Source organism: Lepidothrix coronata, unplaced genomic scaffold (assembly GCF_001604755.1).
Source record: "Lepidothrix coronata isolate B3197 unplaced genomic scaffold, Lepidothrix_coronata-1.0 Scaffold78, whole genome shotgun sequence".
NCBI classification, from domain to species: Eukaryota; Metazoa; Chordata; class Aves; order Passeriformes; family Pipridae; genus Lepidothrix; species Lepidothrix coronata.
Genome location: NW_016690258.1, coordinates 457,043 through 484,321, shown reverse-complemented (window position 1 = coordinate 484,321; position 27,279 = coordinate 457,043). Strand labels below are relative to the sequence as shown.

Sequence of the window (27,279 nt, the reverse complement as noted above, 5' to 3'; positions counted from 1 at the left end):
CAAACTCTTTGTTTGTAAAGTCCATGAGCAGGACAAGCCCGTGTGGGCAGTGCAGCCGTGGGATGCACTGGAAGGATGTTGGTGCCATACTGCTGAAGGAATTCAAAGCCTTCATCACCATGTGTGTGCTAGTGAAGGCTATGTCCTCCTCCAAGGAGCAGTACTGAGTAGTTTAGCCTTCAGCCCTTGCTGTGTGCTGGGATACCCCTTTTACCCAACTATGCATGTGCTGAGTGAGCCATGTGAGGTGAGGACTCAGATCCCATCTCCCAAGAAGTACATTGGGTGTTGGAGAAAACACTGCTGGGCAAGGGAAGAAATGACATTTCTTTCTATGGAAAGAAGTGGCATTATCAGTGTGGTTGCAAGTGGCTGCCTGGGAGGTGTCCAGCTGGGTGTTCCTATTCCTCCTCCATTAAATCATTGAATCAGCATAGAATCCCAGAATGGTTTATGGGGGAAGGGACCTTAAAGCTCATCTAGTTCCATTCCCCATGCCATGGGCAGGGATGCCACCCACTAGACTAGGCTGCTGGTGGGGCTTTGCTGGAGGGACACAGCCTGACCCTATCAGGGGGGTGGCACTGCCAGGAGGTGCAGGATAGGGAGCGGAGCCATCACCATAATCCCTCTCCTCTACTCTCCCTGTTCTGCAGCATAAACTCTGCTCTACTGTGAAACAAAACCTTCCTCCCCAGTGGAGAGGGAAGCCTTGTATAATTAATGCTGTCGGGGCAATCGGGGTTCTGCAGTGCCGCAGTGCCCGGGACTCACCCGAGCTCCGGTGCAGCATTCCCTCCACACAGCCATCCTCTGGGCAGCGAGGAACAAGCAGTGTGAGCCAGGGCACTTCAGCCTCTCAGTTAAAAACATAAAACCCCACAGCATGTTAAAAGGCAGAAAGCTGAATGGACTGGGAGGGTGCACCAAGGAGCTGGCTGCTCCTTCCTCCTCCTCCTGGCCTGGTTACTGGGCTGATGAGCTGGGGAAAGTGGATGGCACCAGCCTGAAGCAAAAATAAACACCAAAGTGAAATAGAAAATGAAAGCAAGCTCGTTCTTTGAAGCACACTGAGGCTCTGAGCCCAGGAAGGTCTCCGAATGGATATTTTGAGCAACGTTTCATTCTTACATTATCCAGACTGGGTTTCAGTCTCAGTGGTGGATCTGTTAGTGTGGCCTGTGGCCACCTCACAGCCACCTTTCCAATGATTTTTCTGTCACAGGGGTCAGGGACTGAGTGGTTAAAGGCCTTTTTGGTTGACATTTGCTGTTTAACTTGAGAGGGAAATGTTTTGTAGGGACAGTTTGCAGAAGCCAGGTGCCCATGTGGCACCCCAGGGCAGGTGCCCACTGGCAAAAACAGATGCTAGAAACTGGTTTGTTTTTATCATTTATTCATAATTATTTTCTGCTCTCCCAAAGGAAATCATTGGGATGGCTCCTGGGGACCTGCATCCTGTTGTATGGAGGAGTTGGGTACCAAACTTTTACGGGCACTTTGACCTCCAGGGGGTTCATCGGCCTCTTCTCTGCTTAAAAGCCTTCACACGGGGACAGGTCCCTTGACCTTGTGGACCCTGGCTTCCTACACCTGTGCTTTCTCCACAGAGCAGAAAAGAGAATGACATATCCCTCTATTTTCCACTCCCCATTTGTTTTCCAGCCCTCACTGAACCTCAGTTCAGGGCAGATCATCATCCCTGCCATTTAAACCAAAACAGGTTCGTTTTCCTACATGTCCCTGTTTTTTTATGCCTAACAGCAGGTGCTCCATTGGGCAGAGAAAACCATGCTGCAGATTCCTCAGTGCTGAGATTATATTTATAATATAATAAGATTCCTTATAAACCCTGATGCTTCCATGGTCTCATTTTTCACGTAAGGCTGTAAACCAGCTCCTTTCCAGCAATCTGGAGTGTAGGAGGGATTAGCCAGGAGGTGCCATTATTAACATAAGTGATTGTAATTGTAAGCCAGGGCATTAACAGAGGTGCTCGTGCTTGATCCTGCAATGATTGCACTCTTTTCCATCTTCGATTTTTATCCTGTTCCTGCTCCAGTGAGCGAGTGGAAAGGCTTGTCCAGAGCTTGGGCTTCCGCTTTTCCTTCCCTAAGGTGTTCACCCTGCAATATTTAGAAGACACAGGCAATATTTAGAAGCCCTCAGGGCATAAAATACTCCAGCAAATGTTCAATAGATCCCTGGGAAAATGGGGAATTTTTAGGAAATGTCCCTTGAGAAGCTGACAGAGCTGAGGAGGGTGCCAGGTGCCAGTCTGGGGAGGTGCCTCCTGGGGCTTGCCTGCTTCCTAAGGACAAATACAAACTGTGTTTCTGTCTCCTGTGAGGGTGGTGAGGCCCTGGCACAGGTTGCCCAGAGGAGCTGTGGCTGCCCCATCCCTGGAAGTGTTCAGGGCCAGGCTGATTGGGGCTTGTGAAAGTGTCCCTTCCACAAGGGTTTGGAATAAGATGATCTTGAGGGTCCCTTCCAACCCAAACCAGTCTGTGATTCTATGACCTCCCAGCACAGGCACAGAGGGAAGGCCAGTACCTGTCCTGTGCCCCCTGCGTGTCTACTCGGGGCCAATGACATCAGCGTGGTTACTCTGCCACCCAATTAATTTTAATTTAAAATCCCCCAAATTTTAAAGGCAATCCTGGCTGGGCATAAGAAGCTGGATAAGAAATGGGACACAAAGTTTAAAGGGGAAGAGTAGCCACTGCTTTGCTGTACCCTCAGGAGACTGAGCGGGAGCTCATGTGCCTGCCCTCTGGGAAAAGGACATCCAAAATTATTTATTACTTTGTACTTTGCCAAGAGTTTCTAAATATACTGTTAGAAATGGCACCTAGAGAAGTGAGATCTCTTAGAAAGTACGCAAATTGAGCTGTTACAAGTAAGCAGCCCATTAACAGGAATGCTGGCACCTTCTCTCTGGGGAAAAAAAAAATCCTGGTTTTGGATTGTTAAATGCTTGTTTGCAAACTGAGTGGGGGTTGTTTCATAGTCCTGGTGCAGTCACAGCCAAACACGGGTGCCTTTCTTTCCCCTATGAGCAGTGGGGAGCTGGAGTCCCAGGTGAGGGTGATGCCAGGGGCCCAGGAGTTCAATGTCCCCCCAGCGTGGGAGTATCAGCTTGGGAAGCTCAGCCGAGGGAGCCTCCTGTACTGACAGAAGGGAATAGCAAAGTTTTTCTTAAAAATTGCTTAAATTGTTTGTGTGGCAGAAATGAAATTTGCTGGTGGGGGGCAGAAGTGCAGCCCAGTGCTGGATTCACTGCCCAGCAGAAATGCTTTTCTCTTCTGAGGCTGTTCCTAGAGCTGATATCTAAAGCTGTTCAGGAGCTCCTGGAAACGATTCCCCGACAAAGCAAATCGTTTCAGCTAATTAAGAACCTGATGTGAAAGCCCCAGGTAATACTTTGCAACTTAAACAACTTTCTGGGGCGTTTGGAAGAGAAGCAGTTTTGAAGGAGCAGCTGCTGGCATTATGTTTTGTGTCTTGGAGGGCAAGGTGGAGGCACACGGATCTGGGGGGATGCAGCTGTGGTTACTGTGATCCTTTATCCTGCTGGTCACAGTGAACATGGAACCAGGTGAAGGGGAGAGAAGGAACGTTGGAATGTCATGGCTCTTGTCCCGTGAGAATGGAGTCTCCGAGCATCCTAGTAGCTGCACTGGTGGGGTACAGCCTCTGGGGTGCAAGGAGGCTGTGCTGGGAGGTGGCACAGTGCTAAACCATCTTCCCAACATGCCCTGCAGTCCCAGCTCAGTGCTAGACCGATCCCTGCATGCTTGTGTCCTGATCCCCACTTGTGCAGAGGCTTAGAGAGGAGGAAAAACCAGGGTGCTCTGTAGAGCATCCCCTGTGTTTCAGGCAGGGAAGATCCAGCCCTGAGAGATGTTCAGGCTCAGCCATGCAGAAATCCACGGTGACACCAGGGAAGGGAACAGTCCCAGCTCCCCCCAGCCCCTCGAGCAGGAGGCAGTGGAGCCCAGGCTCCCTCTCGCCAGGGCTGGAAGCTTCTGCGAGGGCTCTGCCTCCTTTGCTGAGGATTATTTCAGTCCTGTTTCTGCCTCACCGAGGCCATGCTGAGCCAACGCCAGCTGTCCCTGTCCGTGCCAAGCAGTATTTGGGAAGCAGGGCAGGCTTTTCCCTGTCTCTGCTCTCCGTGGCTGTAGGTCCCCCACAAGCAAACCCTTGAGCTGCCTCAAAGCTCATCCTGGCTACAACCACCAAAACCCTCCAGACCTCCTCAGCAGAGCATGGGGCTTTATTTCCAAAGCCTTTTCTTCACTGCTGCTTTGCCTCCTCATCTTCCCACTGCCATCTGCTCTGCCTGCTAAAATAAGGCAGCGTGCGGTGGGTGAGCTGTGCTGTGCTCAGGGAGCCCCGTGCTGCCCTGCCCAGGCTGCTCAGCACACAGTGAGCCTCCACTGGGCATGCTGTGGCCTCAGGGAACAGGAGGGGAGAGTTTGTGTCCCCCACACACACACTTTCAGGTTTATCTCTCCATGCTGATGAAGAGAGTGGTACCCACCAGGGTGATGCTGTGCAAGGGACTTGACTTCTCATCCTGGAGATGCTCATCCCCCACCTGGGGCAGATGGTGACTTGCTGAGACTGGCTTCCCAAAGTTTAGACTGTTAAGTGAAATAAACCCTATGTTAGGAGACCTTAAGTCTGTGGAGAACAGCCTAAGTCCTTCATGCCTCTCTGATCCCTTGATGCTCTCTCCTGTGCTCTCCTTGTGGAGGAGTCACTGTAAGGAAACGCACACAGGACCACCTCTACCACCCTTTTCCCTGCAGTGATGAAAAGTCTCGAAGGCAAGTTTTCTGGGAGCCCCTTTGCACCCCACAAAGTGGATACCCAGGGCTAGATGGGATGGGAGTCACTCCATGCCCTGCCCTGTGGCAGAGCATGGTCCTGCCTTGGCTTTTGGCACTTCTCACAACACAAAACCAAGAAGAAAGGTGAGGCTGGGATGTGGGGAGAAGATGTTTTGCACAGTTAGCGCAGAGACTTCATTGCAATGGGATACTGGAAGAGAGAGTACAACAAAACGCTGCAACCCAGAGGGAGGCTTTGGGGGAAAGGCAGAGACCTTTGGGAGTGATAAGAGGGCTTTTTTAAATTAGAGATCTGCTTTGGGATCTTCAGGTGGGATCTCTGAATGCTTTGTGTTTTCCCATGCCACAGCTAGAAGTCTTTGGCCATTGTTTGTGCTGTGACTGGGAGATAAGTAGCAGCCTGTGAGCTCTGACATGAGGGGCTTTTTTAGGGTTTTTTTTTGTTAGAATATTTTTAATTGTTTGGAGTTTAAAGAGCACCTGGTTCCCAAGCCTGTTGAAGCAGTAAGCGTTGATTTCAGAAGGGTTTGATTGACTCAGAGAACAAATATTCTCAAAAAACCCACCCTAGTTTGGCAAAGAAATGAGATATTTGGTTTGGGAATAACCCCAGAAAGCATGGATGTGGGTGTGAGGACAAGAGCTGTGCTGTGGGTTTACCAATTGGCTCTGCAGGTGTGGGCTCTGTCTGAGCCAGGGCAGCGTCCAGGCTCTGGAGCTGGACCCTTGGGATCCACATGGCCAAGTGCTGGCTCAGGTGAGGGAACTGTGGCATCAGATCCCACTGGCTGCCAGGAATGAACGCCCGCGCTCGGGTCTGCAAAGGAGCTGTCAAATTCCCATCTTTACATAATTTCCTGATTTACTCCAAGCTGTTAAGTATGACCAACAGTCATCTGCTTGCTGGGAGCAAATAGGACATGAGGAGAAGAGGAGCAAACTAGAGCTAGGCAGCAGTATTTTTAACAAATCTGGGTTTTTCTTCAGGCTGGAAGTCAAGGGAGTGTTGCCAGCCTTTAGAGGAGCAGGTTTCTGCAGTGGTCTTGAACAGCTCTTAAAGTGGAGCTTCTTAAATTACTTAGAGGGTTTATATGAGGTGGTTCCTCCTGTGGCTTCAGGAGCTAGGAGGTCCCACAGGCATCTGTCTGTAGAAAGGGCAGCCAGGGAAGGAAATGCCTTCACAGATTTATTTTAAACTGAGTAAACATGTGATTCATGTGATGTTCTAAATTCTTTTTAAAGCAACCGTTTTATGTGGACTTCACCATTTCACTTCGTTTTGGCTTCTTAGCTTCACTCTTGCTGCATTTACTCTTGAGATGGAAAATCTCAGCTCTTCCACCCTAGTTCCTACCTCCCAGCTCTGGAGAGACCCGCCACTGTTGGTGGGAACATCCATCCCAGGTCAGGATCACCATCAAATCACTGCTTGGCAGCTAGGGGGCTATCAGCTATTTTTAACAGAAGTTTAAGTTAAAATAAGGTGGTTTTGAAAAGAATCTGAAGTTTTAAAATAATTCTGGAAGATGATGAAAATTATATTGACCCCACCAAGACACATTATCCCTCTATAGGCAGTTCATGATGCCTGACTCCATCAAAATGCCAAAAATCTGGGCCGTAAGGAGTCCGGAATCACTCAAAATGAAGGCAGACAGTGAGGATGGGGGATGCTTTCCCAATGAGGATGGCTGGAAACTGGACCCAGGCAGGAGGGAGATGCTGACTGAGCCACTCCCACTCTGCCATGGGCAGCAGGCCAGGGGATAGGAGAGGCTGTGCAAGGCACGAGCTTGGAAAGATGCTGTGCTGTGTGTAATTTGGGGAGTAAAATGGCTCATCCGTCTCCGTTGTAACAACTCATGTTTCTAGAACGTTTCCCAGCCTTTTACTGTAATAGTTTATTGACCCGCACAGCAGCATGAAAGATTACCAGAGTTAATTTTTCAAGCTTATCACTTGATTTATTCCATAAAGGTAGTTCATTTAATTAAAATATTTCTGCTGCTAGAATCGGGATTCACAATCTTGAAGCCCGGAGCAGGGTGTGTGGGCTTTTTTGAAGCAGCAGTCATTTAATGCGGTCAAACAGCATTGCCCACAGAAACCAAAGCGTCCAGTTCCCCAGGAATGCACGTATTTCAGGGCAAAAATCATGGATGCAGATGTCTGCTCTCAATGGTGCATCTCCTTGCCGTGAAAGGACTATGGGAAGGGAGATTTCGTGCATCTCAGCAGTAGAGCCCTGGTACCCTCAGCCATCTCCACGTGGGGTTTTCAGTCTCTGCCAACATAGGGTTGTCTCTTGGGAAAATATAAGTATTTTTAAAGTTTGGAAAGCATTATGTGACTGCACAGGTATCACAGGATGTCTGTCTGTGACATCCTCAGCTTCCAAGCTGTACCACTGATGTCTCCCCAGCATACTTTGAAAATGGTCCATCATGACTGTGAAGTAGGTTCAAATCCCCTTTGCTGCTGCTGGACTGGTTTGGGGTGAGGGAATGAGGGACTGAGCAGCTCATAGTGGGGAGGAAGCTGAAGCTCCCAGAGATGCACATTTTCTTCTGGTTTGGAAATGAGAGGCTGATAGACACTTGGGGCTCTCTGCAATTTAAAAGAGAGCAATCAGACAGCTTGAATCTGCTTTTATCAGATGCAGCAAATTACTAGTTGGATGGCTGGGTATTTTAGTCAACACTAGTGCCTATGAAAAAAGAAGGTTTTGGTTAAATAAGACTCCTCTGATAAACTTAGCTTTTCTTGGATTTTCTTCCGTTCTGTTGGAAAAACACATAGAATAGTGGATTTGTTTTCTGCAGAGTTGGCCAGGTTTCCCTTAGCAGGCATTATTTTGCTGCAAACTTGAAATCTTTCACATGCAGGTTCAAATGGTTCCTGAGGAGACACAGTTACTGCGTCAAACGTGTGCATGAAATAGCAGAGTGGCCACGAGGAGCACCTTGTACCTACACCAGCCCTGCTCCAGTGGGAACTGGGGTCCGTGGTGACCAGGTGCAGGCTCTGCTGGGCCCTCTGTACCTCTCCTGGGCGTTATTGTGGGGTTATTATCATGCAGCTGGCGTTCAGAGGTGCTCCTGCTGCTGCTAACCTTGGCTGAGAAACACATCCCGATAATGGGGGCTGTTCAAGATAAGGCTGGCTGGCGGGCTGATAAATCTCGTTAGGGAGTACTGGATCACCGAGTAAATTACAATGCACGGCCGGATCGATTCAGACAAAAATGAACAATATATTACTTCTTTATCAGTCAGGGAGAATGGACTCCTGGCTCTGTGCTGGTGGGTTTGGGTGCTGGATGCGGAGCTGCAGTGGATGGTAGTGATGGAGGTGGCTGAGAAGATGCAGCTTCTCAGTGGGTGCTGGCAGTGCAGGAGTGGGAATCTGGCAGGGTCCTCGGGGAGGGTGCACTTGGAGGAACTGGTCTGTGTGTGGGTGAGAAGGGACAGGGAGCCTGGACAAGAGGAAGGAGCCACGTTCCTCTGTGCTACATGGTTAAATGATGGTCAACACAGCCTGGTCTGTAATGACTGTAAACGATCCAGACAGCTCTATAAACATCACGTTGGAGCAAAATGGGAAAATTGGAGCTTGGCATCCTTGGGACAGCCATAGCTAATCTGTGAAAACCAGACCAAACCCTCTGCTGCTTTAATACCGTTGGCTGGATTTTATTGTGAACAGAAAATCTTCTTAATTCTTCATCCATTTGGATCCAGTCTCTCGGAACTGAGCTGATAGTTAATTTAGCTCTTTCTCTGAGATGAAACAGAGAGGAATAGTAAGGCTCAGTGAAAAGGAAAATGGAAAGTGCTTTCAGCATCAGACTTGCTCTCTTGTTCCTCCTATTTTTCTTACTCTTTGTGATTTTCCTTTTTCTTAAATACTCAGTGCGTGCTCACATATCTCCTCCCACCATGACACCTTCAGGTGCCCAGCCTGGATATGTGATTTCACCCACTTCTTTGGGAAGATGCTCACTGGAGGAGGGGACATTGGTTAGTGGTCAAGGTAGCAGAAGGTGTGTGGTGATGGCCAGGAAAAACAGGAGCACATCCAGACTGGAAGTAGCAAAAGAGATAAATGAGTGTCAAAGCTGCTGCCCAGTGGTGGCAACTGGGTGAAATCAAGGGTAAAATCTGAAATCTGTGAAATCTGGACCAAAGTGCTGAGGGGTGACCAGGTGCAGGTGGGGGTGGCCCATAGTAACACACAGGATGAGGAGGTTGGGGGTTGGCCTCCACATCTCACCTCCTCACCATCCTGAGGCAAACCCGCTCTCATTCATGTCCACCACCATAGCCCTGCTGGGAGCTGGCATCTCTGCTTCCCGTTCCCAATGGCAGCTGGTTTATTGCTGGATGTGTGCATTAGTGCAGGAGTGTGGCAGCAACACTGCTGCTCAGCAGACCATTCCCAGGGCAATGGATGCTCACCCACAGCCCTGGGCATTGGTCCCGTGGCTTTTAGACAAGCCAAAAGCATCAAAGTGCTCTCTTCAATATCCTACTGATTTTTGAAAATATTTTTTTTTAAATGTAATGAACTGGAAGGAAATATGTTGAGTGGGGAGGGATGTCTATATATATTCTGCAAAAACACCGGTTTCCAAATTTTGGACAGCTGTGTACCCTTTTTTAGCAGCCCCTTCACACAGCCCACACAGCACCCAGGCTCTCGCCATCGGCTCGTTTGGAAATACGCTTCCTTGATTGCAAAATAGTTTAAATCCTTTGACTTAGAAACATTCTTGCCATTCAAAAAGGATTATTTTTCTTTTAAAGCTTCGAAAATACAGAAGGTTCTTCCTGTCACAGCAGCTGCCCTAATTTTGGAGGTGGTGGAAGATGGACAGGGACAAGAGGGGGGAGCCTGGCTCATGGCTACAGCCGCACAGGGATGCAGGTGATGAGATGCTCCCAAGGTGGGAGCTGCTGAGAGCTGAATGCCAGAGCTGGGGATGAGGGGGTTTATTCTGGGGTCCCAGCCAGACAATCTAAACTGTTTGTCCAACTGGCCCCTTGGCATTTGAGTCAGTCAAGGTGAGCTTCTTTCCCAGCTCTGTGGAATAAAATTATTGGGGTCCAACAGTGAAATATCGATATCAAAAAGTAACGTCAACTTGACTAACACCGTAATTCTTGATAACATGGAAGAGTTGGTGGCTTTTTCCTCTAGCCTCTGTCAAGCCAAATTTGGGAAGGACCCTTCCTGGGAGCCCTGGGACAGCTCAGGAGACAACAGAGCAGGATACCTGTCCACTGGTCAGCACCCCAAAAAGCTCATCTGTTTGCTGCAGATTCAGACAAGGAACCTGGAGAGGGGTCTGGAGCACAAGTCCTGTGAGGAGTGGCTGAGGGAGCTGGCAAGGCTCAGCCTGGAGAAAAGGAGGCTTGGGGGGAAACCTCTCTCTCTTTCCAACTACCTGAAAGAAGGTTGTAGCCGAGTGGAGTTTGGTCTCTTTTCCCACGTAACAAGTGATAAGATAGTGGAAACAGCCTCAAGTTGTGCCAGTGGAGGTTTACATTGGATATTAAGAAAAATTTCTTTACTGACAGAGTTGTCAAGCAGTGGAACAGGCTTCCCAGGTGGAGTCACCATGCCTGGAGGTATTTAAAAGACATACATGTGGCACTTAGGGACATGGTTTAATAGTGGACTTTGCAGTGTTGGGGACTCGATTATCTTAGAGCTGTTTCCCAACCTAAATAACTCCATAATTCTATGATTCCACCTCCACTTTGCCACAGGACGGGCTGCCTGGGATGGCAATGCCCTGACCCAAAGTTACAGCTACTGGGGTTTGCAGCTGGGCAAGAAGCTGCAGGTGGTCCAGGCTGGCCATGGTGGTGCCTCTCCTCTGGCCGCAGAGGCTCACGCCACTTTCCCCTTCACCGGCCCGGCCATCAGCTGCTGCAGTGGAATAAGCTGGACTTGGCAAGAGCACAGCTATTCCTCGAAGGCGAGTGGAGGGGAGCGTTGCTATTACTCATCAGTCAAAGACTTTCAGCTGGAATAATCCTCCGCTGGTTATGCAGAGTATTGAACCACAGGGTGGGAGGCTGTGAGCCCCACGGGAGCCACTTCACTGACCCTCGGTGCATCCCTGCCACAGGCAGGGGCAGGGAAAGGGAAGGGACATAATCCCCAAGAGAGGCACGGAACAGGACCGCGATGGCCACTTCAGCACCTGGCTGTTTTCTGGTTCCCCATCTCTACTCTGCCTTCCCCTCTCCATGGCACCAGTAAAAGGGATGGATGGTGGGGGAGACACTCTGCTCCTGCTCCAGGTCCCCTCCGGATAGATCTGGGGAGGGCGCATTGGTGCGATACACACCATCTCCCCTGTGGCTGCTATGGAGCCGGGGCTGGAAGATGCCCCTGCTCATGTCCTTCCCTTCCTTCCCTGCACACTGACAGCAGCCCCAGCGCTCAGCCATCATATGCAGCTTCTTCTGTGTCTTTTTTCCACCTGAGAGAGGTCCCAGCACAGAGAAGGCAGAGGGATGGAGTGGAGCAGATGGGAGACAGAAAACAAGCCCTGCGAGGCAGAGCTCATCCCAGTGAGCTCATTACCCTGCGCTGCTTTTAATCACATTATTGGTGTGAAGGCCAACGATACATCACACACATCTAAAATAGAGCTGGGGAGGGACCATCAGCTCCATCAGCCCGAGAGAGGCCACGAGAACAGATAAGAATAGGCTGTTGCTGGAAAACACATCACTGGGTTGCTTAGTCAACTGCTAAATTTAGCAAGGGATTGAAATAACTGTGGTCTCTTTCAGTGGGGCTGATCTGCGAGCCCAGGTTGCACTAATACTTGCCTAGTTGATGGTAATGAAGTCAATTAGTGTGGAGCAGTTGGCAGCCAAGGAGACTTGGCTGTGGAAGGTGTGTGTGGTTCCCTCTCTGCCTTTCCCTGCAGATGGACCTGAGACCTTGTGGCTTTACGCTGGAGGAGCGCTGGCTCCGTGGGCGAGGGAGCCGGGAAAGGGGAAAGATGTGTGCAGAGCCCAGGGAGCCTGCCAGCACCCCTGACTCTCCTGGCCTGGCAGACCAGGCCTGTATGTGGCCAGCTGGGCTTCAGAAACACAACCTGCTCTGCTGACCAGCACTTGGGAGTTGTGTTTAGTGCTCCTTTTTTATTTATAGGTTTTATATACATATATATATACATATATATATATACACACACAAATGCTAAGTTTCAGAAGCAGCACACATATGCCTGCGGTTAGCAAGCACACATGCAGACAGCTCTACATCTAGCTTGAGTGAGATTTTGAGGTGTTTTTAGAGGACAAAAGGCACAATCAGGACAACAGAATACCCCGTGCTTTCTGCCCTGTCCTGGAGGTGGCTGTCCCATGGTGGTGTGGGACACACAACCCCACACTATCCCCAGGGCTGCCCCTGCCGGCCTGCTGCCCCCAGTCCCCCTTGGTCTCAATGCCCTCCTGGTGCTGGGGTGCTTGAATCCCCTCTGATCTGTTCCCACCACAGATGCAGATCCCACAAGCGTTTCCTGCGTGTGCTCCATCTCTCCTCCTGATCTCTGGTGTTCTGCCGTCACTGCACGGTTTTGTTTCCTTGCCCTCGTTTCAAATCCCATCACTGCCTCAGCCTCCTAGGAGAGATAAGGGCTGGGATGGAGGTAAAACCAGGCCTGTGGTTGTCGGCCGATGGCACACAGCGTTCAAAACACCCTTTGTGATCGTGCCCTGGTTGGACCATGATGTGCATCCTCCCCTCCATAGGCGAGCGTCCCCAAGAAGAGCCTTTGGCACAGGTCAGCACACTCCCCCTCGCCTCCCAAAACTGTGGCAGCTCAGTCAAAGGCATTTGGCAGAGGTGTGGGGAGGGGATTTGGAGGGATTTAGGAGCTGGGACAATGGGCTGAATCCAAGGAGGAGCAAGCATCAGCCAGTGCTCAGGCAGCAGCATCTGAAATGAATGAGCACCAGGGTTTGCCCAGAGAGGCTGCTGGCAGAGAGAGCATCTTGGCTGAGAGGAAGGAATGGCACAGGAGCACTTAGAAGGTGGGGAACCTGCCAGCCAGCCCCCCGGCACTGCCTGAGGTGGGTCTGAAACAGCCCTGGCAGCCAGTGATCAAGCATGACTCAGTCCCTTTCCTCTAACACTGTGCTAAAAACTGTCCACAGCACGGACAGAGCTGCAGTGTTCTTAGAACAAGGATGCAGAGTGCTTGGGAAATGGGATCACACAGTGAGATGCCCCCATTTCTGCTGTGAGAGGGAGTGTGGAAGGTGTCTGGATGTCAAGAGCCCTCCTAAATGGGAGCTTTCCTGCGAGCAGGGCCAAGAGGAGTTCTTGGGAAGTGATTTTATGAGGTTCTTGTTAATTTGGATCTTGATTCAGATACCAGAAGTGTTTTCCATATTTTCCAGGCACCCATCTGTCACAGTGATGAGCCCTGCACAGTACTTGTCAGCAAATAAATGAAATATTCTGGTGAGATTCACTGCATTTAATGCTGGGAGATGAGATCTGGCTTGCGAGATACTTATACCTCATGCCGCTTATCTTATTTTGTACAGATTTTTGTCCCAGTATTTTAATAGATACCGTTTTGATTGTGTAAAATAATACTGTAGAGCAAAAATAGCTGGGCAGAGTCCTAGGGGTGATATTGTCGGGAGCTATTTGCGCCAGGATGAAGATCATGGCTGAGCACCTCCCAGGCACTGGAGAGGTTGCAGTGAGAGTGTAGGGGGTGATGGGGATGGTGGGACTGGTAGCCAGGAGCTAAGTGGGGAAGCTGGGAAGCCTCTGGCATCACTGGCTCCCACCGAATCTCTCAGACCTCCAAGTCACTGAAGAGAGGATTCATGTGCAACTGTGATGCTGAAGCTCTCTGGCTCCATCGTTAAACAAACCCAGCAGCGCTGGGGCATTCAGCGTTTAATTAACTTGCCAAGTGGTAACGTTGACCAGAATTATGCGGGAAGACTTCTATTTTAGTTAATTACAGTTTTGTTGTAGCCCATTAGTAAATTAAAACAATTGCAGGGTAAGACCCAGCAGAGGTTGGCGAGCGTGGCTGGGGCCACCTGCCAGCCAATTCCAGAGCTCCAGGGCGGCTGGGCACACCCCCATCCTTGCAGCCCCTCAATGCACACCAATCCCACGTATTGCCCACCCTCCCTCACCCCCTGGGAGGGAGCCTGGGCAGCAACTGGCACGGCAATTGCTGCCCCTTGAGCAGCTTGCAGGAATTGCAGACTTATTCAGCATCCCCCAATACCACTTTCACGGTGCACAGTTAGAAACTGGGATGGTTGTTACCGCTTAAATATGATGCCTTGAAGGAAGCCACATGCCCTCAGTCCCTCATGCCTTGCACCTGGGGCTCTGTCCTGTCTCTTGTGACCACACCACCACCTCTTTTCTCTCCAGAAACCCACTTTTTCCATAACTTCTCTGCAAATCCCAGTGGTTTTGAGGTGAGGAAGGCAAGGAGCCTGAGACCTGTAAGCTGATAACCAGCTGGGCTGGGCAGCCCCTGGCACCCTCACCCCCCTGCTTCCAGCTGGCTGTTTTCCAGTGTGCCCTGCCATGCCAGCGCCTCTTCACTTCAGATGGCATCTCAGGTGTGCTTTGGTTTCATCTCTCTAATTATTGATGCTCTCCTCTGCCCAGAGCCCACTCTGCATCCCAGCAGTGTTGCCCATCTTCCCTGTGTGCCGCAGCCTTCCTCAGCTCCCCATCGCCGTGCACTCCATGTAGTTAACCCCCCATGCCCACCCCCATGGTGGTCCTGAGGCAGCAAACCTCAGTGCCAGGCAAGCCCCCATCCCAATCCTGATCAGGGCCAAGGTTTCCAGCATCTTTAAATGTGGAGACTCAGACAGGCACCACTGTGCTTTTGCCATAAGCTCCTTAACCGCTTTCCACCTCTTCGAGGGGCACCCTGACTTCCTGTATATCCAAGGGTTTGGACATGCAAAGCACTAAATACAGCCTAATTATTATTATCTTCGTGGGATCTGGTTAATCTCGATGGGGATTTACAAGCTGTTAGCAAACCAGACGGTCCTCCAATGTTTGCATGTTTCTCAGGGGCAGCTTAATCCCCTTGGCCGTGTTCACTGGGAAATGCCCGAGGCCAAGTTATAAGGAGGAGGGAGCTGCTTCAGAGCCCGTCCTCCTAAGAGGGAGCAGAGGTGCTGTGGGATAAACAAATACCGAGCTGATAATGCTGCAGGACCACGGGAGAGGGATGGATCATTTGTCACCAGCAGACCGTAGGGGGCTGGCACGGGGCTGGGAGGTGCCTCAGCTTCAGCATCCTTATGGAGCCTCTAAGTTTTACCACCCAGATGCAAGACAGGTGTCAGTGCTGGGGTTGATGGGGCTGCAGAGGTCTCTTAAGGATGGAATGAAGAGCTCTAAATGGTTTGCCAGAGGTGTTCCCTCAGGCACGGACAGCTTTGTTTGCCTGCACCTTCCCGCAGCTGCCACAGGCAGGATTTCTCGCTCCCTGGTGTGCGTGTGGAGCCGGGCAGCTCACAGCTGCTGCTGCTGGAGCATTCACTGCAGCCAGCGCGGGACGTGATGGCAAACGCCGCGCTGGCTGCTGCAGCACGGTCTGTGCTCACACACGGCTCCACTCGGCACTGGCTGTGACAGGGAGAGGGCTCTCCCACAGCTTGGCAAAATTCACCGGTTTTCTGCCATCCAAGGCTGTAACCGTGCAGCGATTTTCCACAGGGGTTCAGACTGAAGCGAAGCGTGCTGGACTGTCAGCAAGGTCTCCCAGGAAGACCCCAGAGGTGCTGAAAGAAAAACCAGGAAGGGAAAATGCAAACTCCATATACGCCAGCCTCTTGTTTTGGATGTTTCCAGGCTTGGCCAGCACCTCTCATGGCTGGCAAAGGCCAAGAACCCCCTCCACCTACCCTTTCCCTGGTTCAGTCTCCATGCTGTACCTGTGCCTTCCTGCTTGCTTTGGAAGATGAGGAGCATTTCAGAGTGAAGCTCCACAATCTTTTTGGCAGGGCTATTTTTAACAGAGATAGTTCCCTTATCCACTTCCCAGTGCGTCCCATGAAGAGTGAAGCTGTCACATCTGTGAGAGCAGGATGGCAGGGTGAGCTGCTCAAACTGGGGCAGCTGCCAAGAGGAATGGCTGTGGAGCCACAGCTGGGAGGAACCTGAGGGAGAAGGCTCAGAGCAACCTGCAAAGCCATTAGATCACAGAATCATAGGATGGTTTGGGTTGGAAGGGACCTTCATGATCATCTCGTTCCAACCAAGGGGCAAAATGGGCATGTCATGGGCAGGGATACCTTCCCCTAGAACAGATTGCTCAAAGCCCCATCCAGCCTAACCATGAACACTTCCAGGGATGGAGCATCCCCATGAAAGGGATCAATACTGTGATTGCCTAGTTTTGGAGGCTTTGCCTAAGCCTCCTGCTGATGAGATTACACCAGCAGTGACTTCTGCCTCTCCATGGACACAAGAGCACCTCCTCAGATGGGACCTGATTGGCACTCAGCATCCACAGTTGGTACTTGGTGGCCAGTGATGGTCTTCCATGGTCTTCCTGGGCTTGAATTTTGCCCTGGAAGGGCAAAAGCAGCCATGCCCATCCCACATCCAGAGGTCTGCCAGCCAGCATGGTCTGGCATGCTGGAACATCAGGAGCATCAGCAGTGCCCTGGATGAGGCAGGCTGGGTAGTTCAAGGCAAGCTGATCTCCTCCAGCTCCTGCAGGACCATGCTGGGAGCTGGTACGATGGCATGGCAGAGAGGGATGGGCAGGAGCTGAGCTGAGCTCTGCCCTGGCACATCCAGCCCGTCCCCTCTGCATCACATCCCTCTCCTCACTGCCTGCATCGGGGAGGGAGCTCTGGTGAAATAAAATGGGATCCCTGAAAGAAAAATGAAAGGTCGTGTATTTCCATGAGGCAGGGTTTCAATTTGTGTCACACAATCACATTTCCTTCTGCAGTCTGGAATAATTACACAGCGGAGCAGGGCGAGCAGATCTGATTCAGAGGCACGGGGACAAGAACGAGTTCTGAAATAAAAGAAGACAAATGCAATCATTAAGATACAATAGGCTGCACTTGCCCCTTAATTAGACTTTCTCTTTGATTAAGCAGTAATTAAATATTACCGTGCTGAAAGGGATTTTTTTAATGGCCCTCCGAAGCCCTAATGTATTCTTAAGATGTTTGTGTGAAGAGCAGGGGCTGCAGGGGGGAGCTGGGGATGGGAGGATATTTTACGTCTGCCCCATCCCCACAGGAGCAGCCCTCCCACCCCTCTGCTCTCCAGAGGGCGTGGGCTGGTGGCTGCTCCTGGGTGGGATTGCTGCAGGAGTGAAGTGTCCATGGGGAAGCCTGCTCTTCCTGGCCACCCCCAGCATCTCATCATAACCTGGGCAAGGCTATCACAGTGCTGCTGTCCTGTAGGTATGGGAGTTAATGTCATAGAATAGAACCATGGACTTGTTTAGGTTGGAAAAGACCCCTAAGATCTTGGAGTCCAACCATTACCCCAGCACTGCCAAGCCTATTCAGTTCTGTCCCTAAGCACCACATCTACATGTCTTTTAAATCTTTCAGGGAAGGTGACTCCACCACTTCCCTGGGCAGCCTGTTCCAGTGCTTGACAACTTTTTCGGCAAAGAAATTTTTCCTGATATCAAATCTAAACCTCTTCTGGCACAACCTGAGGTCATTTCCTCGATGTCGTTTTGGTGAATCTCATTTTCTACAGGCAGACCCATGGCCTCTGTGGCCCCAGGGAATACAGCTGGCTCACAGCCCTGGCCCCAGGCTGGTCCAGCTGAAGACCAAGACCACCTCTCTGACAGTGTGACAGCTCCTCGGGGCCTGTCCCTCTGAGGCTGGCCACCCCGAGCTTTGGGAGCCATGGATCAGCAAAGGAGAAGTCTGGGAAAAGGTCCTGGAGCATATTTGTGCTGTTAGCAGCAAAACCAGAAAGACTTAAGATGCTGAAACATCTAAAGGGAAGGAAATGTCAGGCCCCTATTCCTGGACATTCCTGGGTGGGTAAAAATAGTCCTTGGGCGACCCGGGGGGGGAAAGTGCTTCTGATCTCTTAATGCAGAGCCCCTGCCGTAGCCCTGCAGGCTCTCTGCCACTCACAGCCCCGCTTGCCTCTGCTTTTTCCAGGCCATAAAATGACAGCTCTTGCTGAGAATTTCACTAGATGAGATTGGCTTGTTCTTTTCCTGCACAGCGTGTACTTTGGGTAGTATCTTCGGGAAATTTTGGCGTACTTGTGTACCCAGTATTTTTGTTAACCTAGAAAAAAAGATCCCTAAGCGTTATGATTATGCTATTAAACCTTTATTGTATCAAAGAAAACAAATTGGAACAAGAGAGGAGCTGTATGGAGCTGAGAAGTGTTAAGCTGCAGTAGTAATCTGCCTTTAATTGTTTAATTTTGCTTAAAACCGAAAATACCGCAAGGCTGGAGAATGAAAGAGCTGGTGGTGCTGAGGGGTTGTGGGGCAGAGTGTGCAATCCCTGTGCTGTACCCATGGTCCCTCCAGCTGGACATCACTGGGTTCTGGACAGGGATAGGGGTGGGTTTAAGCAGGATGTGGATGGTTTGTAGGGTATGGCTACACCACTGTGCTCCCCCCCACAGCTGGTTATTTGGTTTGGGTGGGCCGAGTCCTTTGCACCCTGTGTCCCATCAGCAGAGCTCCTCGCTGAGATCCCCGCTTGTGGGGAAGCTCCCAGAGTCTGAGCAGTGTTTTTCCTTCCTCCCTTTTGCAGAAGAACGAATGGCTCTGCTTGAACTGCCAAACCCAACGGCTGCTCGAAGGCAGCCTCGGCGACCCTGCCCCGATGCCACTGCCTACCCCAAAGCCACCGTCCACCGGCTCCCCGCGGCACCAGCCGCCCGCCGCCGGCCAGCAGCAGAGAGCACCCACACCGGCACCCGCGCCCACGCCCGCCGAGCCAGCGGCACCCCCTGAGCCACAGCCCTCGCCTGCCAAGAGCCTCCGGGCTCCCGAGCAGAGCAGGACTCTGAGCCCTGTCCCAGCAGAGAAGAAGCCCCCAGCACCGGCAGAAAAAAAGCCCCCAGCACAGGCAGAAAAGAAGCCTCCAGTGGTGGCAGAAAAGAAGCCTCCGGTGGTGGCAGAAAAGAAGCCCCCAGCTCCGGCAGAGGAAAAGCCGCCGCCCAAAGCTGCCCCGGAGCCTTCCAGAGCCCCTGAGATCACCATTCCAAAGGGGAAGAGTGTGACCCCCAAACCGGAGGTGGAGAGCAAGGAGAGCCGGGCACTGCCTGAGGCACCGCGGGCAAAGGAGCAGGAGGTGAGCTCTGAGGGTGCGTCCAGCTCCCAGCATCCCCAGAGACTGCATCCTGCCCCAGGCTGGCTTGGTGCTGAACCGTGCCTCTGGTGGCAGTTGTGCTCACAAGTGGGGAGAATTATTCCAAATTAGAACACAAACCATGTTGTCGAGGCCATTTGCCCCGGGAAATGGTCTTTTGGGGAATGGTGAGTTCCAAACACTGCTGTCTCAGCATTCCCAAATGCCTTAGGACCTTCACAGGCTTCATGGCAGCATGCTGGTATTTGCCTTCTATTTATTAGGATTACATCAAGTTGGGCAAAATGTGATAGTTCAGGTCATCTCTGGCCTTTGGATTTATTTTAAAATAACAGAAAGGCAGTTGGATTTGTCATGAAATGAAAAACAAGTTTCCTCACATTCCATGTTGCAGCAGTGGGCATTTTTCAAGCTCCTCGTCCCACTTTTTGCAAATTCAGTACCATTTTGAGAAACGTTTGGCTGCCTTGGGATAGTGTAACCCCATGAGCAGCCATCCCAGCAGCAACCAGCAGAGCCCCCCATGGGGAGGGGATGCAGCAGGAGGTCCCCACCAGCCAGGAGGGGTCGGCTGCCCCCCTCACCACTGTGCAGCCCCCAGGGAAGAGGCTCCTTGTGCCCCAAAATCAAGTGGTCTGCAGTGCCTCTATACTGGCAGGGTGACAGGCCCTGGGTGTGATGGCACTGTCCCCATGGCTCAGAGGCTTGTCCCCCACACTGCCTAATTCCAAAGCCAGTGAGGGGCCTGTTTATTTCTGCTGTTGTCTAATGAGGATCCTGGGGGCTGCCCTGCTTCTGAAGGGTTGTTTGGGAGCTGAGGGCTTCCAGTTTTTTAAACATATTTATTAGTTCCCTGATGCCTTTGTCCCCAGGGCCATTTGCTGTGCCACACCCTGCTTGCAGCACTCCCTGTCACCTGCTTTCGTTAGCACACACAAGTTGCTGATGAGCCACTGAGTTGGGGACATGGAGGGGGCCACCAGCCTTCATGCTGGGCTGGCTCCCAGTGCTGCCCAGACCTTCTGCGTGCTCCCTGGGAGTGGGTTTTGGGGGAAGCAGGGGCAGCAGCTCTGGAGCTGCCCAGGTCTGACACTGTGCTCTCCCTTGCCCACAGGATGGGAGCAAGCCTTACCCCCCAGACCTGTCCCGCAGCCCCCAGAGCCTCAGCGACACCGGTTACTCCTCCGATGGCATCTCCAGCTCGCAGAGCGAGATCACCGGCCTGGTGCAGCAAGAGGAGGAGAAGCTGAGCAGCACCGGGCTGGCCGGGCAGAGCCCCCCCAGCCCCTCCGAGCTCACCAAGCTGGAAAGCAGCATGCGGCCCCTCCTGGAAGGCCGGGGTGCCCCACCGGAGCCCACCGAGCATGGCAAAGGCCGTTCGGAGACACAGGAGGATCAGCGACAACGGCAGCGGCCACGGTACCTCTCTATCACCCCCGAAGCCTTCGACTCGGACGAGGAGCTGGAGGACATCCTGGAGGAGGATGAGGAGTGGGATAACCAGCGGGAGCGGCGGGAAAGTGCTGAGTCCTCAGATGAGTTTGGCAGCAAGCTGCGGCACGACTACGTGGAGGACAGCAGTGAGGGGGGCTTCTCCCCAGTGCCCCCCCGGGCCAAGGGCCGGGAGGCGGAGGTGAGCGATGAGGAGTTCATGCGGAGGCAGATCCTGGAGATGAGTGCGGAGGAGGACAACCTTGAAGAGGAGGAGGAAGGCTACGGGCGCACCAAGTACAGCATCCCCAAAGCTGGGCAGAAGGCCGAGGCAGAGAAGGGCAAAGAGCCAGCGCCAGCCAAGCGGCGCCTGCCACATGGTGCCAGCAGCATGTACACGGAGGAGAGGAAGGAGGTGGAGGCAGCAGAGGGTGATGACTTGAGCACAGCCCAGGGTGGGCTCCGGCGATTCAAGACCATTGAGCTGAACAGCACAACCGGCTATGGCCGGGAGATGGAGATGGGCCAGGAGGCAGACACCAGCCTGGACCGGGAGCCCGAGCTGGAGATGGAGAGCCTGACAGGCTCCCCTGAGGAACGCTCCCGGGGCGAGTATTCCTCCACCCTACCAGCCACGACTCCCAGTTACACCTCGGGCACCTCACCAACCTCCATCTCCTCTCTGGAGGAGGACAGCGACAGCAGCCCCAGCCGCCGGCAGCGGCTGGAGGAGGTGAAGCAGCAGAGGAAGGCTCGGCACCGCTCACACGGCCCCTTGCTGCCCACCATTGAGGACTCATCTGAGGAGGAGGAGATGCGGGAGGAAGAGGAGCTGCTGCGGGAGCAGGAGAAGATGCGGGAGGTGGAGCAGCAGCGCATCCGGAGCACAGCACGCAAGACCAAGCGTGACAAGGAGGAGCTGAGGGCCCAGCGGAGGAGGGAGCGCTCCAAAACCCCCCCCAGCAACCTCTCCCCCATCGAGGACGCCTCCCCCACTGAGGAGCTGCGACAGGCAGCAGAGATGGAGGAGCTGCACCGCTCCTCCTGCTCGGAGTACTCGCCTTCCATCGACTCAGAGGCAGAGAGCTTTGACGCTGTGACCTCCAAGCTATACAAGTCGGGCAGCGAGTACAACCTGCCCACCTTCATGTCGCTCTACTCCCCGACAGAGAAGGTGGAGACTGGCCCCAGCCAGCCCACCAGCAAGCCCCTCAAGAGCGCCGAGGAAGCCTACGAGGAAATGATGAGGAAGGCAGAGATGATGCAGAAGCAGCAGGTCCAGCAGGCCCAGCCGGCCTCTTCCTTTGGCAGCACCTACCAGCAGGTCGGCTACCGCGGCACCGAGGGCCAGAACGGCTTCGAGTACCAGTATGCCGACGAGTACCGGTACGACAGCAGCCTCATGCGCCCCTCCCAGCCTGACTATCCCAGCGCCCTGCCGAAGGTGGGAGCAGTGTATGAGGAGATCCTGCAGACCTCGCAGAGCATCTCCAGGATGCACCAGTCCTCTTCCTTCGACCTGGCCCTTGAGCAGGGTGAGAAGGCAAAGGGGCAGGAGGAGGCGTACCAGGAGAAGCGCTTCCTCAATGCTGAGAGCGCCTATGCTGAGCTGTTGAAACAGAACGGCGGCCCGCTCACCCCTGGCACCAGCCCCACACAGCTCTCTGCTCCTGTCTCCTTTGCCAGCTCCGACAGCAGCACGGGCAAAACCATTCCTGATGTCCGGGTCACCCAGCATTTTGCAAAAGAGGGGCAAGACCTAGCCAAGGTCCAGAGTGCCCCGGCAGCACCCAGCCCAGTATCCAAGGCTACCACCACTCCTTATGCCTACAGCAAAGGTGCCAGCACAGTGACGACAGCGGCAGGCAGCCCCGGGAGCACACTGCGGAGCTACAGCTCACCAGCTCCAGAGACCCCATCCATAGCTGGGAGAAGCTACACTCCAGCAAAGAGCACCGTCAGCTATGGCTCACAGACCGAGGACACCAGCAGAACCAGGACGGTGGAGATCAGCGTGCAGACAGCCAGGGAGAAGCTCCCAGCTGTGAGCGACAGCAAGCCTGCACTGCCCAAGACATTCTTCTTCAAAACCTCCAGCCCTCCACTCTCTCCCACCTCCCCCACACAGAGTCCCACCCGCACCACAAAGGCCACAGCTGAGTTTTCCACGCAGACACAGAGCCCCGTCCTCTCCTACGAGGGTCTCTCTGCTGCGGCTGCTGGCCCGGACACGTCTTCCCCCATGGTGGCACAGGGGACGCAGACACCGCACCGGGCGGGCTCGCCACGCCTGACCCGGCAGGCCTCCTCACAGGACTCCCCCTTCATGGTGATCACACTGGCGGCCGACGCAGCCAGCCAAACCAAGCCAGTCAGCTCTGGCGCCTTGACGTCCCCGACCTCATCCCCCACCAGGCCAAGCCGGCAGTTGCTGGCCCACGGTTACACCCAGACACCGGAGCCAGAGCAGCTGGCAGGTGCCTACATCAGGGCACAGCCAGTGAAGGACCATGCCCAGAAAGCACCTGCCGTGACTTCAGCTGCTGACGGCATCACAGGGCTATACAGCTGGGGAGCGCTCCCTGCGGAAAACATATCCCTCTGCCGCATCTCCTCCATCCCCGGCACGTCTCGAGTGGAGCCAGGGCCCAAGGTGCCAAGCAGCAATGCTGTGGATTTGCGGACCGCACTGAAGTCTGCCCCCATCATCATAACAGACCAAGGCATGGATCTCACATCCTTGGCCACTGAGGCCAGGAAGTATTGCCTGACCCTGGACCACATCCCAAACCGTCAGTCCACGGCCATCCAGCCCTTGATCATCAACCTCAATGCCCAGGAGCAGCCCCATGCCATCATCGCAGCAGCCAGCACTGCCGGCCTGGCCATTGCCTCCCCCATGATCCTTTCACAGTCCAAACAACCTGTGGTCTATGGAGACCCTTTCCAGAGCCGTGTGGACTTCGGGCAGGGGACTGGGAGCCCAGTGTGCTTGGCACAGGTGAAGCAGGTGGAGCAGGGAGTCCAGACAGCCACTGTCAGAGCCAGTGGGGTAGCCAGTGGCAAGCCTGAGCCTGCCGCTGGCCCCCAGACCAAATTTGCGAGGTATGGCGTGCCAGGCCAGATGGCGAAGAAGGATGTGCTCCTCACACAGACTGGCGGGGTGCAGAATGCCGGTGGCCTTCCACAGTCCTTCCCGCCAGAGCCGGGCTCGGAGGTGTACCGGGCAGTGCCGGTGGAGCTGAAGAGCCAGAGCCCTCTCCTTGCCCTAGGTGGCAAGAAGTCCCAGGTGATGATGGTGCAGATGGAGGAGGCAGCTACTGGCCCAGTGACCAAAGTGCTGAAGGAGGAGGCACCGACCAATGTGCTGGACCTCACAGGCGTGAAGCCAGAAAGCCAGGTGGCCTGCTGTGACATGGTCTACAAATTCCCCTTCGGCGGCAGCTGCACCGGCGCTTTCAACCCCACCTCCAAGATGCCAGAGAAAAAAGCCAGGGAGGCAACGGTGGCGCCTGGACGGAAAGCCAGCGGGCCCCTCTATGGCAGCAGAGAGCCAGAGCTGCCGGAGACCTTCCCCTACCGGGAGCAGCCGGCCCCAGCACCTGCACTCTATGAGGAGCAGAAATTTTATGCAGCTAGCGCCTTTGGCCGCCTCTACTCTTCCATGTCAGACACAAACCTCTCTGAAATCGGGATGGGCTACTACCACACGAAGGGGGATCAGCCTTTCCCCTCCCCGGGGGGTGATGCCGCTGTGGACCTGAGCACCATGAAGCACTCCTACAGCGTGGGCTTTGCTGAGGGGGGTTACCTGGGCCAAGGGCTGCAGTATGGCTCCTTCTCCGACCTGCGACAACCTGGAGAGCTGCTGAGCCACCCATTCCCCATGCGGAGGTACAGCTCAGCCTCCAACATCTACTCTGACTACCGTTTCTCGCCCCGGGGGGACCTGGCCAGCTTCCAGGAGTCCAGCCTGGCCCACTACAGTGCCACCACAGCACGCGAGATCAGCCGCATGTGTGCTGCCCTCAACTCCATGGACCAGTACGGGGGCCGGCATGCCAATGGCCCTGACATGCTGCCCTATGGCCCCAGTGCTGGGCAGGGGGGCACGGGGGGGCTGGCAGCTCAGCAGCAGGGCCCTGTACCGCCCAAACCCGGCGGGATGTACAACCCCACCTTCCCCGAGGGACGGCAGGGCTTCAGCAACCTGGCACAGTACAATGTTCCCGGCGTCCGCCTGGGCGCCATCCGGCAGATGCTTCCTTCCACTGCAACCGTGCGGGCCGCTGACGGCATGATCTACTCCACCATCAACACGCCCATCGCCTCCACGCTTCCCATCACCACCCAGCCGGCCTCAGTACTGCGGCCCATGCTGCGTGGGCTGTACAGACCCTACGGCCCTGGTGGCGTAGCAGCGGTCCCACTGGCCAGCCTGGCTAGGCTGCCTGTTGTCACCCCCCGTGTCCCGCTGGCAGCACAGGGCCTGTACCGCTTCCCAGCCCCGAGCCACGCAGCCCCAAGTCATGCAGCCCTGAGCCACACAGCCCCGAGCCACGCAGCCCCAAGCCACCCAGCTCCAAGCCGTCCAGCCCCAGCAGCCTCACTGATGGAGACACCTGTCTACCTGGGGAAGCCTGTTGTCAGCACAGCACCAGCAACGGCGGGAGCTGGTCCCACTCCCAAAGCCCCTGCTGCCCCAGCTGCCCCCACCAGTGGCTTGCAGAGAGTGGAGCCGCCACCGGCTGCCCCCCGTGTGGAGGCACCGGCAGCACCAGCAGCCGCCAAGGAGAGCGTGCAAGCAGCCGCAGCGCCCAAGCCGCCACTGGATGGGGCTCTGCGGGAGGAGCGGGAGCGGGAAGAGGAACGTCAGCGCAAGCAGCAGGAGCACGTGCTGCAGCTGGAGCGGGAGCGCGTGGAGCTGGAGAAGCTGCGGCAGCTGCGGCTGCAGGAGGAGCTGGAGCGGGAGCGCGCGGAGCTGCAGCGGCACCGTGAGAAGGAGCAGATGTTGGTGCAGCGGGAGCTGCAGGAGCTGCAGTGCATCAAGCAGCAGGTGCTGCAGCAGCAGCAGGAGGAGCGGCACGCACAGCTGGCGCTGCAGCGGGAGCAGCTCGCCCAGCAGCGCCTCCAACTCGAGCACATCCACCAGCTCCAGCACCAGCTGCAGCAGCAGCTGGAGGAGCAGAAGCGGCAGAAGACCATCTTCCCTGCGCCCGTTGAGCCCACCGCCCGCCCGCCTGAGGGGCCTGCCGAGGCGCCACGGGGGCTGCCACACAACGGGCAGGCATGGGCCCCACCGGGCCAGGCACCCCCAGAGGGGCCCACCGGCCCCCGCTACCCTGTGCCGCAGCGGCCGCTCAGCAGCTCAGCCTCGGACATGTCACTGCAAGTCGAGGAATCCTGGGAGCCTGGCCGGGGCATCAAGAAGAGGAACTCGATGCCACGGCTGCGGGATGCCTACGAGAAGGAGACGACACGGGAGGCCTTTGTGGCAAGGAAGACAGCGGACAGCAGTGTGCAGACAGACGAGGAGGATGGCGAGGAGCGGTACATGCTGTCACGGCGACGGCGGACGCGGCGCAGCGCTGACTGCAGCGTGCAGACAGACGAGGAGGACAGCGGGGAGTGGGAGCAGCCTGTGCGCCGCCGGCGCTCCAGAGCCTCACGGCATGCCGAGGCCAGCGCTGAGGGCAAGACGGACGGGGTGACCCGTGGTACAGCCAGTGTGGGCATCCAGACCATCAGCGACTGCTCAGTGCAAACAGAGCCCGACCAGCTCCTCCGTGTCTCCCCCTCCATCCACATCACCACCCATGACCCCCGGGTGGAGATTGTGAAATACATCTCAGCCCCGGAGAAGACGCAGCGGGGTGAGAGCCTGGCCTGCCAGACGGAGCCAGAGCCGGCCCCTCAACCTGGCGTCGTGGTCCCCCAGTTGACGGTGCCCACCACCATCCCACCCTACTCTACCAACCTCCAGATAGTGAGCACAGGCCCCCTGGACCCTCACACAGTCCGGCAGCAGACCCTAGGCAAGTTCGAGAAGAAGAAGCCAGATCCCCTGGAAATCGGCTACCAGTCCCATCTGCCGGCCGAATCCCTCTCCCAGCTGGTGACCCGCCAGCCACCCCGCTCTCCCCAGGTCCTCTACTCACCTGTCTCACCCCTGTCCCCCCACCGTCTCCTGGAGTCCTCCTTCGCCACCAGCGAGCGGCTGAACAAGGCCCACGTACCCCCGCAGAAGCACTTCACCACTGACTTAGCCCAGCGCCAGCAGACGCTGCCACGCCCCATCAAGACCATGCAGCGCTCCCTCTCTGACCCCAAGCCCATCAGCCCCACCGCCGAGGAGGCCGGCAAAGACAGGTTTTCCCTCTATCAGCACCCACTGCTACCTAGCACCCAGGTATGTCACCACAGGGAACAATCTTCCCCTCAGGGATCAGCCCCGGGAGGCACCTTGGGACACTTCAGTTTCATTAGCACTGCAGCAATTAATATTTCAAAAGGCCAGCTTCCTGTGGCAGCTGATGGCAGCCAGTGGGCACAGACATGTGCAGCGACACTGGCAGCCAGAGGGAGGCCTTGGAGATCCACTGGCTGCATGAGCCTGTCAGCAGGCA

General features: G+C 54.6%; 1 protein-coding gene across 1 annotated transcript in view; it reads left to right on the top strand.

The window, feature by feature from the left end:
• Positions 1-27,279, top strand: part of BSN (bassoon presynaptic cytomatrix protein) — a 94,274-nt gene that overhangs the window by 59,571 nt on the left and 7,424 nt on the right. Inside the window, exons 4-5 of the mRNA XM_017819838.1 lie at positions 18,662-19,204; positions 20,337-27,062. Of these exons, the coding sequence (XP_017675327.1) occupies positions 18,662-19,204; positions 20,337-27,062 (7,269 nt within the window). The remainder of the gene's footprint in view (positions 1-18,661; positions 19,205-20,336; positions 27,063-27,279) is intronic.